The sequence below is a fragment of the Ruditapes philippinarum genome, unplaced genomic scaffold, assembly GCF_026571515.1.
Source record: "Ruditapes philippinarum isolate M1 unplaced genomic scaffold, ASM2657151v2 ctg45_1_1_1_1, whole genome shotgun sequence".
NCBI classification, from domain to species: domain Eukaryota; kingdom Metazoa; phylum Mollusca; class Bivalvia; order Venerida; family Veneridae; genus Ruditapes; species Ruditapes philippinarum.
Window position 1 is genome coordinate 249,794 of NW_026854907.1, and position 15,081 is coordinate 264,874.

At 32.7% G+C, this 15,081-nt stretch overlaps 1 protein-coding gene across 8 annotated transcripts in view; it reads right to left on the reverse strand.

Moving 5' to 3' along the window:
* The window catches only part of LOC132741494 (uncharacterized), an 82,647-nt gene that overhangs the window by 20,927 nt on the left and 46,639 nt on the right, over positions 1-15,081 (reverse strand). For 4 of the 8 annotated variants that reach the window (XM_060729675.1, XM_060729674.1, XM_060729679.1 and 1 more), the window contains exons 3-5: positions 11,751-12,161; positions 10,793-10,840; positions 9,573-9,695 (exon numbers count right to left, since the gene is read on the reverse strand). In XM_060729675.1, coding sequence (XP_060585658.1) covers positions 9,573-9,695; positions 10,793-10,840; positions 11,751-12,161 — 582 coding nt within the window. Of the gene's footprint in view, positions 1-9,572; positions 9,696-10,047; positions 10,165-10,792; positions 10,841-11,750; positions 12,162-15,081 lie in introns of all 8 variants that reach the window. The other 4 variants (XM_060729677.1, XM_060729676.1, XM_060729681.1 and 1 more) reach the window with 1 other exon arrangement.

Here is a 15,081-nt window from a genome sequence, read left to right on the forward strand (position 1 = left end):
ATATATATATTTATCAATCATCTTTATGTACAATATTATGTGTTTATTTAAAATATCATAATGTATTTTAAGACCTGTAATATACTTTTGTATAAGACTAATAAAATACATGTAACTTCAGACAAGTAACTTGTCTATGTTAGGTAGGAGGTGCTACAAATATTAACCAAACATAGGTACAGTTATAACAAATTCAAACGTAAACCTAAATACTGTAACAACAAGAGCTGTCCGTAAGACAGCGCGCTCGACTTTTTTAGTGCTTGCCTATAATACAAAACATTGACAGTTAAGGGCCATAATTCAAATAAAATCTTTGACAGAATTACCTTCTCCTGGACATGTTTGGGAATCATGATTGTAAACAAGTATTCCAACTTTCAAATTAATATCTCAAACAGTTCAGTCAAAAAGTGGACTGGTACTAAAAACTTAACCAAGATTCTAAGTCGATAAAAGGCCTTAATTTTTAAAACAAATCCTTGACAGAGTTACCTTCTCTTGCGTACAGATGGGGGTAATGATGTGAAATAGCATTAAAAGTTTCAAAGCAATATCTCAAAGGGTTAAGGCAATAAGTGGATTTTACCCATATTCAATGTATTTTCTAAGTCAAAAAGGGGCATAATTCTGTCAAAAACCTTGACAGAGTTATGTCCTCTTGTCTGTTGATGAAGGTCGAGATGGTAAACAAGTATGGTCAGTTTCAAAGCAATACCTCCAATGGTTTTGAAATAAAGTGAGGTGGTACAAAAAACTTAACCAAGATTCTAAGTCGATAAAAGGCCTTAATTTTTAAAACAAATCCTTGACAGAGTTACCTTCTCTTGCGTACAGATGGGGGTAATGATGTGAAATAGCATTAAAAGTTTCAAAGCAATATCTCAAAGGGTTAAGGCAATAAGTGGATTTTACCCATATTCAATGTATTTTCTTAAGTCAAAAAGGGGCATAATTCTGTCAAAAACCTTGACAGAGTTATGTCCTCTTGTCTGTTGATGAAGGTCGTGATGGTAAACAAGTATGGTCAGTTTCAAAGCAATACCTCCAATGGTTTTGAAATAAAGTGAGGTGGTACAAAAACTTAACCAAGCTCAATACACTTTCTAAGTCAAAAAAGGGCCATAATTCTGTCAAAAACCTTGACAGAGTTATGTACTCTTGTCTGTAGATGGAGGTTATGATGGTGAACAAGTATGGTAAGTTTCAAAGCCATACTTGTAATACTTCTGAAATAAAGTGGGGTGGTACGAAAAACTTAACCAAGGTGTGACGCCAACGCTAACGCCGACGCCGGGGCGAGTAGGATAGCTCCCCTTTTCATAGAAAAGTCGAGCTAAAAATCAAACATCTAAACAATGCTATATGAGATCAACTGGTTTAAAACTAGTTAAAACAGAAGACATTTCAATATATTTCAGGCAAAAAAGCAAAATTGTGCTCATTGCCTAGGGAGATGTAATGGATCAGAATAGTGATTTCTTTCATTAATTTTAGCTCTAAGGGCTCAACTGACTTGGGTTTTTTGACAAGAAAGAATTGGGAATTTTTTTCGGGAGATTTTTTTCTACCATGTCTGGGAAAATACAATAACTTGTTTAAGTTTAAATATCAGATCATTCCCTCAATCAGTTTTTCCAGGGTAATCATTTTGTGTTAAATGACCAAAATTATAAGAAGCTTTTAAACACTTTTCATTAAAATCAGACTTATATCGATAAATGAAAAAGATTTTCCATTTAATCTTGAGTATATTACTTTATTATCTTTTTCATTTTTTTTTTCATTTTAAGTGCATCACTTGGTCTGTGTAAGAGGTTCATTTCATGTACACTTTCTGTGCAACAATACTGCAGAGACCAAACTTTAATGTGCAACACTGTTTAGTATTCTTATGTAATGAAAATAGTTGATAAATAAATGTAAAGACACGACAATATGATATGGGGGCTATAAATTAAATTCATTAAACCAATTTTTTATCTGAAGTAAACTAGATGTACATGTACCATATACAGAAAAAAAGCAAAATGTGATAACAGAGTCATGATATATAAGTAAGTAAACATAGCATATTTTTAAAGCACCAGCATTTATAAACTGTGCAGGGCCAATGCAGCCTTTAGCAAAGCTAGATTTTACATCATCACTTGCCCATCCATTGTGGGGAAAATAAAAAAAATCTTAGTTAAATGCCAAAGCTATTAAAGCCCATTATTTTTGGCTTTGCAACCATGCATTCAAGGTCCAAGGACTTTGGGTAAAACTGGCTTGATGAACTAGCAGCAGATTAGCACAAAGACTGGTGTTTGTGTGTATGTGTTTTATATTATAATATAAAATGGGATATTAAAAGCAGTGACTAAATTCATCAAATCTAATATAAATAAAAACTCTTAAACAAACAAAATAGATAATCACTATACAGTGTATAATAAATGTACTTATAACGTGCACATGCACAATTGTGGACACTAGTGACTAAAACTTGGGGTATAAATTGTGTTTTTTTTCCCATTTAATATTAACCCTCCCAGTATTAAGTATTAAAATATAATTATAGCAAGTTACTCCTAAGGCATCATTGGGTACTGAAGAAAAAAGTGGACTGTAACATAACTCAAAATTATACACAAAAAAGTGTCATAAAATAAGTTTGCGAAGTCAGGTTTTTACAATGGAAAACCATATGATTTTAATTAAGCGTTGAAATTTGAAAAATATCATTTTAACAATGTTTCAATTAATTTCAGAGTTTTTTCATAACTTTGAAGTAAGATGCCAAAAAATAACCTGAACTAATTTACCAATGATTTTGTTGCATAATTCACTAGGTATTGGGTAAACCGTATATGAAAATATGTCCTACATAACATCGACACAGCTTTGACCTATCTGCATGAGTAAACCCACAGGTAATATTACACCTAAAATACACCTCTATGTCTATACTTAAACATTTACCCCATACTTGTTTATCTATTTTACTGTAACGTCCACCAAATAAACTGCCAAATTCTCATTCAATGGTTTTGAAAAGATAAATGAACTGGTAACATCTCAGGTTATCTCTCTAAATAAGATGATAATGTAAAACTTAAGTGCTTAAGTCAACATTTTAAGGTCCTTTATCAGAAGTACAAAAAGGAAACTTTAAGAAAAAACACTCTAGATCAAGCTTAAGTTTTGAATTTTAAGTTCAAAATTGATGCGGAAAATAGTTGAGTCTGAAACTTTACATAGCAGTTAAACATGTTTGCCAATAGTAATATTTTATCATTAATTAACCTGATTCATGACCTTCGACCTACTGGCAGCATCAAAATATAGTCCCCTGCAACCAGTGATGACCAAGATCAAACCAGTCAGAACACATTTTGAAAACTTCCCTAAAAATGATAAAATGGTTTTGCCCAGATTGAGAGATAGACCATTTGAGATATTTAGCTTGGTATATGGGTTAAATCTTCATAAACAGATTGTGTTTTACCTGAATCTAACAAAGTATTTTAACAAACTGAAAGCTCATATTACCTATGCATACAACTGTATTCTATTACAAGACCAAGGGTTGTTGTATCCAGTAAAATAATTGAATTATTTATCAGTATGGTATGAAAGAATAATAAGGTTAATTTACTGATATTTCCTATGACATGTATCAGTTACATTTGTTGTGTGAACATTTATACACATGGGATGAACAAAATATTTGTTTGCATTGTTTAAGTCTAATTGGGTGTGTGCCACTTTGTGACAGTATTTCTGTCATTTACATTCTTGTACCTGTTAATAATGTGCTCCTGTACTATTTTTATCTTTGGGTATTTGACTGCCAACTGACAAACAAAATTTAAAAGGTGAAGGTCAAAAATGGGTTATAATTTATACTTAATTTTTCTACATACAAATTATAAGACAATTTATTGTGCAGGTCTGATATGATTTAACCTCCATAATCAGCTTTAAACATAAAATAATGTGTCCTTATATATATATTGCAATATATTTTTCATTATATTTTTTGGACTTTTTAGTATGTCATATTTGTTGACAAGTGAAAATCAATATGTTAAAATGTTAACATACATGTATATTAGATGAATTTTAAATATAGAATGTAACCAACCATATCTAATACATTTTGTAGTTTTAATAATTCATGACAAAATTTATACAGTTTAGTATATCACATGGTTTACTTAAATAGCTTTATTGCAGTAAATAAACAAAATTACTCTATCTTTTATATACTGCCAGCCTACACAATTCAATGTTATTGGGTTATTGTGATTTTGCATTAATATCTGACTAATTTTATCTGTATCATCTTTTGTGATCAAATGAAGTAGAGGACTGGTGTTTCAACACAGTGTTTATATATTGTAGTGTAAATATCTTTGTATAGATTTATTCCGGAATTCAGAATATTTTGGGTTTTCTCAGCTAATCCAGGGGTACAAACAAACTTCTACAGTTACAGCTTCGAAAATAACAATAACAATTTACCAATCTATTGTGACCGGTGCATGTTGAAGCTATAACTTTAAAGGTTGTTGACTGAGGGATTTAAGCTTGGTAAAACCCACATTTGCAGAGTTCCGAATAACGGGTACCGACTTTATGTAAAAAGAAGAACATTGTACAAATAAATATTGTATAATGTCTTATGTGCTGTGAGGTGTTCACAAAAATTCACCTTACTTTGACTTGACTTAGTTTCAATTTTTGGTCCTTTGGGGTCATAAAATCCACAGAATACTAAGGTTACAGAATTCCTCTTAGACCTTATCCGATATCGTGAGTGATACTGCACTATTTAGATATGTATAAAAAAGAATTAAGGTTCAGACTATCACATAATATAATATATAAACTCATATTTTTAAAGTGTGTATGGGCCTGGTGACCTTTAACTCAAAGAAGTTTTTTGTTGCTTTTGTAAAGTAAAAATGTGTCTAACATATAAAATAAACCTATATTTAAACAAAAGTAAGATAAAGAAACTATATATAGTGCTAAAAGAGATCATCTACAAAACTAAACAGTGTGCATAGAGCAAGAAATCATCAAAACATATCTAATTTATCTAATTAAATCAATGTGCCTCTGCAGCCTTAATTATGTAAGTACTTTCTGACTATAAATTTTTAAATTGACATTATGCTCATTTTTTCATTTTCAAGTTGAGCTGTTTCAAAAAATTGACTGTTATAATAGTTATTTACAAACAAATTACATTTGTTTATTGGAAAATGTTTAGGATAAAAGATTAATTTGCCTAAAATATAAAAAGACTGTCCACCTCACTCTTTTCAGTAATTGATCGTGTTGATATTTACATAAATTTCCTTGGGCCTAATGAGTTATGGTTTTTGCAGAGTAAATTATAAAATTGTAAGGTATTATGGCTAGATATAAACTTATATTGACTTTCACCTGTTCACTCACTATATACCCTTGGATGGGCATAATGTCACTTTAAGCAAATACATCTCATAATCAATCAACTGAAAACAAGCAGTATAACAAAAAGAGGTTTAGTTGCTATGTCAACACAGCACACTGCAAAAACCAAGGGCTGATAACTTCTATATCCTGCATAAAATCTACAGTCAAAACTACACAAAATAATTTATTTTTGTAATAAAGCTTAAATAGGAATCCATGCCACAAGGTTTTGTTTCTGTCTTGTACTTAACAAATATTCAGCTGAAGAATTTTATAGAATTATTTTGGCGAAAAAAACACCCTGTGTATACACATTTTTAAGTTACAGAATTCTTTTAAGCTTAAAATATTACAAATCAAACGAGAAAATGTGTCTTAAAAAGGTAAGTCAGCCATTTGCAATAAACCTGGCATGTTCTATCATTAGAAAAAATGTCAAATTTTAAACTGCCTGACAGACTAATAGACTGACAAAGGCATGCAATAAGAATAAAGACTGTTTAACAATCCATTGCAGAAAACCTTACTTGCCAGGTATACTGGTATAACATTCATAAATACTGATTGCTTGGAAAATAAAATTTGACTGTAAACAACAAAACAATGGAAAAGTTCAGTTCATCAAATTAGTATAACTTTGGATTGCTATTCTACGATTCTATGGAAAAAAATCTTTGTTAGTTAAATTAAGAACTGCAGTGTTGCTATGTAATCTAAGGTGTTGTTATAAATAAATGAGCCGCGCCATGACAAAACGACTTACAAACCCAGGTATTACAAGTAGAATCTGATAGGGAACAGCATGGATCCTGATCAGACTGCGCGGATGTGCAGGCTGGTCTGGATCCATGCTGGTCGCAAACCCACTATGTTGGTTTTGTCATGACATGGCTCAAATACAAACTAATAATAAAACATAATAAAATCAGGCAAAGCACACAAGAACAGGAAAAATGTTACATGGTCCACAATTAGTGAAACAACTCAACTTGTCACACCAAATACATACATGTAGTAATGGACTCCCTTATTGCTCAATAAAGTAAAGTCAGTTAAAGATATACTTTGCTTAAATTTGATATTTGAAAAATTGATAATTGCTACACAGACTCTTTGAAAAAAACAAATATATAATAATTAATGTTTTGACTCCTACATACTGAAGTGGACACACTATAAATATATATATATATGTGGCAGATTTTATAAGAAAGGACTAGCTTTACTTGACCTGTAATAAGAAATACAGATTCCCAAGCTCTTTTATTTAAATTAGACATATTCAGTAAGAATTTCATAGATTTCAAAAAAATTTCTGTGATAAAAATATATTAATCAAAAATGATCATATTATATATTTAACTGTGTAATTATCTTGGAAGAAATATCTGTAAAATTACTTGAAAGTAATGTTAATTATTTTTAACACTTAAGGTGACAACGGAGTCAATTATCACTGAAAATACCTAAAATGAGATTTTTTGCTAAGAAGATTTATCAACCTTTTCTCAACACATTCGTGATTTAATTTTGGAAGCAGTTAGTCCAAAAAATGTGTTTTTAAACGTTTTAAAACGGTACCTTTACTATTTGTATCTGCTATTCGCGTAACCTGTCGATTATCGATAACGCTCCGCCCCCTGTTGAGGCATCAATGAGGGAAATCGGTAGTTCCATATACAATGTATCCGTGAATTACAGGTCCATACTGGTCCATACTACTCGTAATACATGTATCGTACAACTACCGTACATCTTTTATGAATATCTCAACATTTAGCCTTTTTTTTATAAATCAAGAATTTGTCGGCCAATGTACGTAACATAATGTATGAAACATAAATAATTAAGCATAGCGGCAAATCGCACGACCACGGGGTTGATTAAAAATGTAGTTGCTAAAATATCCATAATGTGTGAGAATAATTTGTCTGTCCCGTTAATCTGATAGATATTACATTGAGTTGATAGACTTTTGTACGGATTCAAGGGCTTACTTTACATTCAACCTCGTTTTCTAACAATGTCAAGTAAAACAACAACAAAAACAGACAACATTTTTTATGTGAACGCCTATATGACTTGTGGTAAGGTGTCCCTGACAAATTTCTAAACCATTTTAGATTGTCTAAGGATGATTATTTCTCTATGAATAAAAAAAAGATATTAAAATATATTCTCAGTGAAAATAAATTGTTCGCCAGTAAATCGGACACAGTACTAATAAATCTGGGACAAAGTATGAAATTTATTGTCTATCCCGGTAAAAACTGGATCTCTATGCCGTGCATAGATGATATTCATGATAATAGAAGTCAAGAAGGCCAGATCATAATGATCGAGTAATACCTTTTATTTCTATTAAAATATGTGAAGCATTATCAATTTGGTGGAAAAAATATATAATATCCCGTTCTTATTTGTACATCTACCATGGACTTTAAAAGACTGTCATGCAGAAGCTCAGTTTTTTGTTATTTTATTTTATATTTTAACGGAATTTCATACACGAATACACAGGCAGAGTGACACTGGTATAATACAATAACAGACTTCCCGAAATACGTCGGTCCGACGGACATGTCCGATAAATTTTGATCAGGTCCGACGTTTTTTTATTCCGGATCGGTCCGAATGTCCGGCTTTTATCCAAGCAGCATGTATACAAAATGGCGTCGCTAAAGCTGCCAAACCTGGGAAAAACGAAAATCTTCGTCAGAGGAGCGCGCAGAACAGCAATAAAAGGATGAAAAGAATAGACCTGAGACAAAATTTAATGAAAAATGGAAGGAGGACCATGAATCGTTGGTGTATAACAGGGAGGAGATGAAAATGCACTGTACGGAATGTGCCGATTTTTACGGCGAAAAAATTAAAAACAAAAAGTGTCTTAGAAATACAAACACAAGTTTTTCTTTGATTTTGATCAATTTTATTTGGTCTGAAAGATTTCGTTTCGGTCCGACAGATTTTCATGGTTTGTCAGACCGAATGTCTGACAGTTTTTTTTAACTTTCGGGAAGTCTGCAATAATGATGCTGATGATAATAATAATAATAAACTTCAAAAAGGAAACAATTAAATACCCCGCTAGCGGTGCGCAAATGCGTTCCATTTCCCCCACTGAGTGCCTCAAATTTTACCGAAAGTCACGTGACATGTGCGACAGATACCAGACGGACAGTAAATCACGTTAAGAATTGAAGAAATTTCGGCTATAAACTGATATTAATCAGCAGCTTTTTAATTGGTCAGATGTCACTGGGTCATAAAATGTTGTTAGAGTATGTTACCGCAACTTGTGACCCTCTCTGGTGCGACATTTGTGTATTATGCAATTATTTAGCGTGAAACGTAGGGGACCGAGAGAGAATAGCCGATTTATGACACTTCGTTTGATGCGGGTCGGACTAACTTTGAATCGGCATAACTTTTTTAATAATCAAGCAATTAACATGCCGTTTAAAGCACATGAAAGGAAATTCATTTACGGAGGGAGCCGTGTCAGGGATTTTTGTTTGCTCAATCAGCGACTTAATTATCTTTAATTACGTAATATGTATGGTGAAAAAAGTCGCATAAACTGTTTGACGTTACGTAATATTATTTTGAGAAAAGATAGAAAAAATTTGAGACATGGTTCCCCAGATAATATAAGTATGGTTATTTTCCAAAAGTTTGATGACAAAAAAATAAAAAATGACTTTGATACGACGATTTAAAATTTTAGGATTTTTATTCAAAATCAATCATTTACAAAGGCATTTTTTTCAAATATGTTATTTTTTATGATGATCAACGATATTTAATGCACAAAGATTAAATAAATAACAATTATTACTAAAATAACTTGGTTTAAATGACATTTATGTGAGTACCACGGAAAGTGTCTGTTGTCACCTTAATACTTTAAGTTTAAGCAATGAAATGTTTCACTGTTAACATTTGACATTGTTTTTCTAACATAAATTCTTATAATAACACAATATGTATGATTATTATGAAGTTTGACAGTTTTTCTTCAAAAGCTCTCAAACAGTTGATGTAAGAAAATCTGTTAAGCATCAATACATTGAGTCCATTACTACATGTTTTTTTCTGTGGCCTGTATAATCACTTACAATCCGCCCCGTTTCCATGACGACGGAACCATAAGAACCATACGAGAACAACAATTAATACGACGGCAACAAGGCCTCCAATTACTCCACCAACAATGGCCCCAACATTACTAGGTCCAGCTCCTGCAAAATGTATTATTTTCTTTTGTATCTTAAATATATGTTATTCTTTAATAAAGAGCCTCCCATTCCAGTGTCAATTTCAATATGTCAGCTTTAAGCAGAAGGTCTGTTAGATTACAAAAAACACATCTTAATTTTTGAGGACAACCAAAATTTAACCATTTGAAATCCCGAACAAAATTTAAAAGCTTGTATACTATAAGATATTTTCAAGCATAGGGGTCGGTCTACTAAATTTACCAAGTTTTATCTTTCTGCTATGACACACATATTGAATTTGACCAACGGTAATGGATCAGCTCGGTATATGTCCTAACTGTGAGCCTGGATAATGCATGCTGTCAACACTTACAATCTTCTCCGGAATTTCGTCGTCTATACCAAAGGAAGTATACTAGTAAAACAATGAGCACTATCAAAACCAGACCACCGACAACACCGCCTACAATAGCAGCTGTGTCCGAACCTCCTAAAATACAAATTGTCATTTGGTTATATTATCATTTTCTTTAATTGCTATGGCTGATATATTTTATGTCTTTAGTATGTAAGCCACTTGATTTTCATCCACAGATATCTGTACTTGAAAGCGGGTTGTATGCCATTGATCTTTGATACACAGTAAGAAAATTTTACACGGAGCACAAGCTTATTTCTAGACCCTGTACTAATTCAAATTCAGGACAAACTGTTTGGAAATAGTGTATTTTATTGGTCAATTTCTACCTTTAAATATTTTCATCATAAATTATATATACAGAATGAAAGCTAACTAATACAGCAGCTTCTGTTCCAGTGCTTATTTCTATTAAATTTATTTGAAGAACCTAAACGTATCCATAATCAAAATTTACTCTAAACAGTACTCGGCAGATTATTGACTCAATACAAGTCAATACTCAAACAGCCAATGATTAGCAAGGTGGAAAAAATTTAATAATATTAATTAATTTATAAAACTTTACTTAGGACTAAAATACTGACTGGATATCAACATTTGTTAATGACTGTTGACTGTTGTCAAAAATTTCAATGTACATGTTCAAACCAAATGAAGAGAAAAATCTCACTAAAAAAAGAATAAAAAGTAATTTTACCTGCTGTACCAACATTTTCCCCTGTGTTTCCACCACCACCTGAACCAGCTGTAATATTAAAACATATAATTATCAAAAAAGTTAAAACACCTTACATTAGTTCTCCTTAACAAAAATTCTTTTTCTGTTTACTGACTCTGAGTACTACTTTTCCTTGTGGAAGTTGTTTAAATTTTTTTATCTTTTTTAGTATATAACAATAATTACATTCACTGACAACTTGACACAATGTACGCATATTAAGGCTCAAAGACTTTAATGGCTTTTTGCCAGCCCCATTCTATAAATGTAATACCAATTTCTTCTAAGAAAATTTAGAATAGTCAATCACTACATAATTTAAATATGTTCTAAAATGACTTTTTTCTAATTTTTAAATGTGTTGTTGAAGGGGTAAGTGTTATAGATTGATGGAATTATATTATCTGTCATATGTTGCGGTTCAGACTGGAATATCCGTCCCGAGGGGACCGGGCGCCCATGAGCGGATTGACCCCAAAGGACGGATATTCCAGTCCCAACCGCAAACATATGTCAGATATTTTTTCTTGCATATTCTGCCATATTATTTCATATTCAAAATAGTTTACCTTCATATGTTATATCTTCATTGAAATTAAAGTCATTTCATCCATAACTATTTTCTTACAATAGCGTATAAACTTACAACTTAAATAACAACAGCCAAATGACGTCATCCTAAGCACACATTTCCCTTCTAAAACGACATCATTTTAACGAGGTTTATTCATAAAGTATGCTAAAATGACGTTGTTGTTTGGCACGCGACTCATCTGGCACTCTCATGTCAGATGAAATTTCCGGCATGGGTAAAACTCCTGAAATGCCAGTCTGATATGCAAGAAAAAGTAGAGAATGTTTCAATGCTTAACTTGCGTTTTTTTTAATCAGATGGTGAATTTAACTTATAAAAGTGATAAAACTGTTGATTACTTACTGACATCAGTGTAGAACCTTGGGTTGTTTTCAGAGGTATAAGAGTTCCCATACGGATCTCCAGTAACTGTAACATAACAGTCAAATGCAAGATTGTTATCTCTATTGGCATCAGCTGCTGTTGTGTTGTATCTGATTGAAGCTACTCGTGTATATCCACACTGATTATCACTGATTGCAGTACCCTCATCATATGTTCCTTGTGGTGCTTGATATCCAATAAAGTCATCATTTTGGGACGTTTCTGATGTTCTGTGCCATCGAATAATAGTTCCTGGTATGCTTCCTATATTAGCAGTACATGTAAGTTGCAACTCATCTCCTACCGCCGCAGTAGCCATGTTAGATGGTGACATTCCTTCTACTATAAAACCATTCTTTCTTACAACTAATGATGTCACTTGAGGTTTAACTGGAATGTTGAATGCAAAGATTACAAAGTTTAAATAGGCCTAGCAGTCCTTATGCAGGCATCCTGTAATACAGTGATCATGTTGAGGTCTTTGGGTCTAAGATTAGAGCCAGGTATTGTTATGCATGAAATGATACCAATTCCAATAGAACGATACAGTCATCTATTAAAGAACTCAATATAAACAAGAGCTGTCAGTAGAACAGCAACGCTCGACTATTCTAAGCGCTTGTTAGTAAAAAAGCCTTGATTAAAGGTAAAATTTTCTCAGTTAAGAAAAAGGCAAAATTTTTCTTCAAATCCATATTACAGTTAAAGGCATTGGAGAGAGTCCTATTATGCTCTAAAAGAAGAGTATAAAATTTCAACATGTTTCAAAGCCTTATCATGTCAATGAACTTTGAAAATATTTGAGGTATTACAAAAACTTTAAGGTAAATTCTAAGTCGAAAAAGGGGCATAATTCTGTCAAAATGCTTGATAGAGTTACCTCCTCCTGTCTACAGTTTGGCGTCATGATGATGAACAAGTACATGCAAAGTTTTAAGGCCATTTGTCAATGGACTATTTAAATATTTGAGGTATTACAAAAACTGTTACCTAAATTCTTAGTTGAAAAAAGGGCATAATTCTGTCAAAATGCTTGATAGAGTTACCACCTCCTGTTAGGGTCATGAAGGTGAACAAGTGTGCAAAGTTTCAAAGCCATATGTCAATGGTATTTAAAAATATTTGAACTATTACAAAAACTTTAACGTAAATTCTAAGTAGAACAAGAGCTGTCGGTACGACAGCAACGCTCGACTATTCTTAGTGCTTGATAGTAAAAAAAGCCTTGATCAAAAGATAAAATTTTCTAAGTAGAGAACAAGATTGCATTTGTAAACTAGAAATGTGTCCATAGGACACTGGTGCCCCAACCGCGCCACTGTTCTGTCAATCTTTTGACTCTAGGTCAAATATTTTTTGAAAACTAAAAATCTTTTACTAAGTAAAGGGCAAGAACTTTACAAATACTGAATAAATCCACAAGCAAACCCCAAGGTGCATAAGTACACATGCCGACCAACATTCTTGTAAACTTTTAGGCGTACCAGTGAAATACTTTTTTTCTTACCTTCCCGTAAGGTTTAATGACTCTATGTCAAATCCTTTTTGAGTTACTTGTGACACAAGTTGAAAATTGCAAAAATTTTCTAAGTCAAGGGCAATAACTCTAAAAATACTAAATAAATCCAGACGAAAACACCTAGGTGCACAACTGCACATGCTGTTCAATATTCCTGTTAAATGTTTCATGACTATATGTCAAATCCTATTTGAGTTACATGCGACACAAGTTGAAAATTGCAAAATTTTACTAAGTCAAGGGCAATAACTCTAAAAATACTAAATAAATCAAGATGAAAATACCCAGGTGCACAACTTCACATGCTGATCAACATTCCTGTAAAGTTTCATGACTCTAGGTCAATTACTTTTTGAGTTACATGCGACACAAGTTGAAAATTGTAAAATTTTACTAAGTCAAGGGCAATAACTCTAAAAATACTAAAAATGTCCAGATGAAAATACCCAGGTGCACAACTACACATGCTGATCAACATTCCTGTAAAGTTTCATGACTCTGGGTCAAATCCTTTTTGAGTTACATGCGACACAAAAGAGAACGGATGGACGGAAGGACGGAAGTTCTAACAGGATAATAATAATGTGGCTACTCTATTGTTCTGTCTATTGTTCTTTTTAGCCACACAAAAGAAAATAGCCACATAAAAGCATTACGGTATGAATGACATCAAAGAGAAAGAACAGTTACCTATTGTCCCTCTAGCCAAATAATTACTGTCCTGTGAGTGCGGACGGAAAGGTGGACAGACGGACAGACAAGGGTAAATCTAATTGCCCGCCACTAAAGTGGAGGCACAAAAATGCCATGCCACCGCATAAATACCACACTAAAAAGTAATGGAGGAACACAATTGTTTTTGTTTCTATACAGATTGCCATAGATCACTTACCTATCTGTTATTATCAGATTAGTACCTTCAGACTTAAAGATTTTTTCTTTTTTTCTTTATGACATAGTGACTGAAAATCAATGATCCCCAGAGGCGGGGCAAATTTTGACCCCAGGGCTTTAATTTGAATAATCTTGCTACAGGTTCACTACACAATGTTTAATGCAAAATGTCTCACCTCTTACCTTTGTCAATTCAAGAAGATGATTTTTTAAAGTTTTTACTATATACATGTAAGGAAAACCTATGCCCCCCCGGGCGGGGCTAGTTTTGACAGTTGAGGCAAAATCTGAACAACTTTGGTGGAGTACCTATAGATGATATACCAATTATCAAAGCTCTAAGCCTTGTACCTTCAGACAATCAGATTTTTTAATTTTTAACTACAGTCTAACTTGCCCATGCGTGTATTAAGCGACTTTTGTCTTAAACGACCACTTTAAATTCCCCCCGATCATTTTCTCTCTATATCTTTAATGTATTAAGTGACTTTTGCTCAATGCGACCAGCGACCGCTAATTAGTCACCTAATTGAGATAAAGCTTTTCATTAAACGCCCACTTTTACCTGTCAAGTAATTGTGTTTTTAGAGAACGCTGCCTTGTAATGTGACAAGTATCAACAATCAAAACACAACAAATGAATGTGTAAAAAACTCTATTTCCCATACCGTTTTAGCGTATGCAAATGAAGGTAAGTATATGCGAGACGTGTATTATCCAATAATATCGGATAAACAATGCAACGCTCCTCCCCTACTGAGATGGTGTATACGCTTGGCTTGTTGACATTTAGACTGCATTGAATTTACCTTGAACTTAATCAGCAGTTAAATTTATCGTAATAATTAGATGTAGTTTGTTTTTTCAAATGAAAAAATACACAACAGAAAACATCTT